Genomic DNA, 5,000 nt, shown 5'->3' with positions numbered 1-5,000 from the left:
AGCTCTGTGATCCATTTTGAGTTAATTTTTGTGAAATGTGTAGGGTTATTGTCTGGATTAATATTTTTGCATATGGATGTCCAGTAGTCCAGCACCATTTGTAGAAAATAGGATCCCTTCTCCATTTAATTACCTTTGCTACTTTGTCAAACTTCAGTTGACTGTATATGTGTGAGTCTAGTTCTGGGCTCTATTCTGACCCATTGATCCACTTGTTCATTCTTTTACCAATAAAACACTATCTTGATTACTATAACTTTATAGTAAAGTCTTGAAATCAGGTAGTGTCAGTTCTCTGGCTTTATTCTTCTTCACTGTTGTGTTGGCTATTCTGGGTGTTTTGCCTTTCCACATAAATGTTAGTTTATTGATAAAATCAGTTTATTGATAACTACAAAGTAACTTGCTGAAATTTTTTATTGGTATTGTTTGAGTCTTTAGATCAAGTTGGGGAGAATTGCCATCTTAGCAACATTGAATCTTCCTACCCATGAATATAGAATCTCTCTCTGTTGATTTAGATTTTTAATTTCTTTCATCGGTTTTGTAGTCTTCCTCATATAGATCTTATACCTTTTTTGTTAGATTTATACGTAAGTCTTTTCTGTGTTTTTTTTATTGTGGTAAAATATATATGTAATCTACCATCATAACCATTTTTAAGTGTACAATCTATGTACAGTTTTTTTAACTTGATATTCAAGTTGTTCATAGCTGGTATAAAAGGAAGCAATTGACATTTGTTGTATGTTAACCTTGTATCCTGCAACCTTACCATAGTTGGTTATTAGTTCCAGGAGTTTTGTGGGGTTTTTGCTGATTCTTGGGTATTTTCTACATAGACAGTCATATCATCTATGAACAAAGACAGCTTTATCTTGTCTCTCCCAGTTTGTACTATACCTTTTATTTCTTTTTCTTATCTTATTGCATTTTCTAGGACATCCAATATGATGCTAAATAGGAGTGGTGAGAGAGGACATCCTTGCCTTGTTCACAATCTTAGGGGGAAAGCTTCTAGTTTCTTACCATGAAACCATACGGCGTTTTTTTGGGTAGATGTTCTTGATTGTGTTGAAGACGTTCTCCTCTATTCTTAATTTGCTAAGAGGTGTTTATCATGAAAGGGTGTTAGATTTCGTCAAGTATTTTTTCCTGCATCTATTGATCATGTGATTTTTCTTCTTTAACCTGTTGATGTAATGGATAGTATTTGATTTTTGAATGATGAACCAGCCTTACATACCTGGAATAAATCCCACTTGATCGTGGTGTGTGATTCCTCTTAATACATTGTTGGAATCAGTTTGCAAATATTTTGTTGAGGGTTTTTACATCTATGTTTATGAGATATTGTTCTCTAATTGACATTTCTTATACTATATTTATGTAGCTTTGGTATTAAGCTAATGCTGGCCTCATAGAAGTAGGAATGTTCCCTCTGCTTCTAATCTATTTCCTTTTTTTTCTTCTTCTTTTTTTGGGGCGGGGGAGGTTGGGGCATCAACTACCATGTTTACTGAGAGCTACAAATCTGTATCTCAAATCTCAGAAACACATGTTTCTCAGAACTGTTGGACATTTCCACCTGGTCGCATGGTCTGTTTAACTGTATCATATTGAAAATTCATTATCTCCAGGGAGATCCCCCCATCCAGTTTATCTGTCTTGGTTAATGTTAACACTGTCCACTCAGATCATTGAATTAGAAAACTTTGGGTCATTCTTACTGTTTTCCTTTTCACTCTTAAGAACTTGCTCTCAAATCTAGTCTTTTGTTGCTTTGCCAGCACCCCAGTCCAGATTCTTCTCTTGTCTGGAAGCTGCAGCAGCCCCTCATTTAGTCCCCATGGCATCAGGATTTCAATGTCATTTTGTGCTTTTCACTGCCGTCCAAGATACTTCACTGAAAAACTAAACTGATTTGTGGGCTTGAACATTTATCATTTCCCTACTACCTATCAAATAATATTTGAACTTCCTAACCCATCCTTTGTCTCCAGCTTCAAAACTATATCCTGTTCCTGGGAATGCCCTCCTTAAGCCCTCCTTCTTTATGCGCAGATTTACTGATTCTTCAGCTCTCCCAGGCAACACAGGTACTTTGTGTGGAGTTAAGGGCTGAAAGATAATTCATATTTGATAACATGTTGTCTTCCCATCATGTTTATCTTCTATTAGCATTGCATTTAATCAAATCATTTTGACTTTTATATATTGGCACTTTAATTTTAAAGACTATAGGAGAATAATTAAATTTTATGTCAATCTAAGTTTTCATGAATCTTGTTTCTGAGATAATAGTATGCTTCCTGTGATTTAGAGACCATGTCCTGGAAGACAGTGGCTGCTTGGACTGGTGATTGAGTTGAGTTGGAAGAATTAAGAGTTGGTTTAAATAAACAGTGCTTCCACACATGTTAGAATGCATAAGTGTTATTTGAAAAGGTTTTGGTGAACTGAGGAAATCAAGGAAAGCTTGTTGACCTTGATATTTGCATAGCCTACAAAGGGAAAGGACTTTCTGTTGGGGAAACAATACAGGCAAAGATATGGAGGTGAGAATAGAACATGTGTGAATGCCATGGCGAGTTCAGTGAATGGTTTGTGTTAGTTGGGTAAGTAAAATAAGGCCTTTGACATACAATGTGGTATCAGTATTAAGGAATTTGAAAATACAGAGGGTGCCAAAAAAATGTATACGAATTTAAAGGAAGGAAAAAACTGTATTAAAATTGTAATGCAATGAATGGTGCTAGCATTCATTTGATTAACGCCATCTTTTGAGTGAACATCATACTACACATTGCTACCGTAATTCAACTTGGAAAAGTAATACGTAGATAACGTCTCTTAAAATGTGTACCTTTTTTTTTTTGGCACCCCCAGGATGTACATATTCAGAGGTCTATATTTGAGTGATTCTTATGGAGTATTCTTTAAATAAACATTAACTTTAAAAGTTTTTCTTGTATAATGGAGCTATTTTTCAAAAACATTAAAATGTTTTTAAAACTTTTATTCTCAGGATCCAAATTCGAAATATGGCAACTTTGAAAGATAGTAAGTACCTTATCTCAATATGTGAAATAAGAAAAACTAAATTTTGACAAATAAAAATACTTTCAAAAATGTGCTGCTTTAGCTCATTATATATGTGGTCAAAACTGATCAAATGAATCTATATCATATGTGGGACACTGAACTTATTTTAGAAAAGATAAGTGGGAAGTGACACACGTTGATTCTATTATCTGTAAAATGATAATGATATAAGTAAGACAAACTACACTATTTGTATAAAATGTTATGGAATATATGGTTAAAGGCCATTTTCAATACCTTTTAATGTTTTAAATGTATAATTTACTGTTCTCTTATGTTGTCATTTTGATTGTCTGGGCTAAGTAGCAGCTAGGTTTGACCTTGTATTAGTTAGTACTTATTCAAACATTAAGCCTAGTTTAGCATCATGCACTTAAGTGATGGTCTAAATGCTAATTATTCTACCTAGTGCTAATTATTCTACCTAGCAATTTAGAAAAGTATTGGGGTAAATTCACAAATGAAATTATAACTCTTTCATCTTAACACAGCACTTCTATTTTTCAGTTACCAGGCGACTAAAGTCAATCAAAAACATCCAGAAAATTACCAAGTCTATGAAAATGGTAGCAGCAGCCAAATATGCCCGAGCAGAGAGGGAACTCAAGCCAGCTCGAGTGTACGGAGTAGGATCTCTGGGTAAGAGAGGCGTGTAATTCACAAGTTATGGAGAAGTATTTCAGAGAGATCACGACTAAGGACTTATTTAGTACTTCCCATGATGGTAGGCCTATTCTGAATATTTTACATGTTCTTATTCTTCACCGCAGCCCTGTGAGGGCAGGAACTGTTAGAGCCATGCTTTACAGATGAGAAAAGTGAGACACGGGGACAAGTAACTTGCCCAAGGTCACATACCTGCTATGTGAACTTTTTAAATATTCTGAAGGTTCCTAGGTTGTTCAGTGTACCATCAAAAGAACTTAGAAACAGTGCCTCAGACTCCAGCGCTTGATGTCATCCTATGAGATTGTGATGTGGTGTTTTAGGACTCGGGGGGAGGGTTGGGGTTGTACCCTGCAGTGGAGAGTTGACCAAGGGGGCATGGATATGGCTCATGGATACATGAGGGCAGTGTTGTTTTTTTGTTGTTGGTTTTCGTATGAGGGCAGTGTTTATAAATCAACTGTAAAGAAGGTGAAACTTGCTTGAAGAAAATGGATGTATCTATATGTGTATGACTATCTCTATGTATTAGTTGTAAATTGTCTTGTGCAATAGTTATCTTGCGCTCTTCCATAGTTTTTATTCTTAGTTTTAAACATGCATTTACACTGCTAAAGAAAATTTTGCATGAGAAAATCATAGAGCACGAGGTCTCATTGGAAATGGCTCCTTGCTTTAAAATGCCATACTTAGTTCAGCTACAGTAGAGTTGGCAGGTTAGGTTTTAGCAATCCTTATCAGCTCGAGCCATTTGCTTTCATGAGTTCCCTTCTCTGCCTGGGCAATTCTAAGCATATATTTGGTGGCTCAGTAAATGTTAGTTGGTAATTACTCTCTAGCCTATGTATATGAAAAAGGAAAATCACTCTACTACTTACTTTTCTCGCTGACATGAATAAGAATAATACATTTGTTTCCCTCCCAAAGTCTGTTACCACAAAATTGTCTAATAAAGAAGAAACTGGCTGAGATATCCGATTGGAGCATTGTGGTGAAATACTAAAAATCCAAGTTGAGGCTGCCAATCATCTTCTAAAGTCCTTCAAACTAAAAAAATATTAACTGGTAAACAGTAAATGGCTAATCATTTTAAATATTTAAAAATGTAAAGCAGGCATTTTATGCTGTACAATGTAAAATATAAAGAGGCTTAAAAAAAAGAAATATTCTCCCCACTCCGCTGACCTTTGGAGTTGAGTATTTACTTCTCTCTGCTTTGTATGGGGGGG

At 35.3% G+C, this 5,000-nt stretch overlaps 1 protein-coding gene across 1 annotated transcript in view; it reads left to right on the top strand.

The window, feature by feature from the left end:
- The window catches only part of ATP5F1C (ATP synthase F1 subunit gamma), a 27,324-nt gene that overhangs the window by 5,998 nt on the left and 16,326 nt on the right, over positions 1–5,000 (top strand). Inside the window, exons 2-3 of the mRNA XM_019644527.1 lie at positions 3,029–3,063; positions 3,613–3,759. Coding sequence (XP_019500072.1) covers positions 3,029–3,063; positions 3,613–3,759 — 182 coding nt within the window. The remainder of the gene's footprint in view (positions 1–3,028; positions 3,064–3,612; positions 3,760–5,000) is intronic.

The sequence above is a fragment of the Hipposideros armiger genome, unplaced genomic scaffold (genome assembly GCF_001890085.2).
Source record: "Hipposideros armiger isolate ML-2016 unplaced genomic scaffold, ASM189008v1 scaffold_88, whole genome shotgun sequence".
NCBI lineage: Eukaryota > Metazoa > Chordata > Mammalia > Chiroptera > Hipposideridae > Hipposideros > Hipposideros armiger.
The sequence above is the reverse complement of the archived record's forward strand: the minus strand, read 5'-3'. Positions and strand labels throughout refer to the sequence as shown.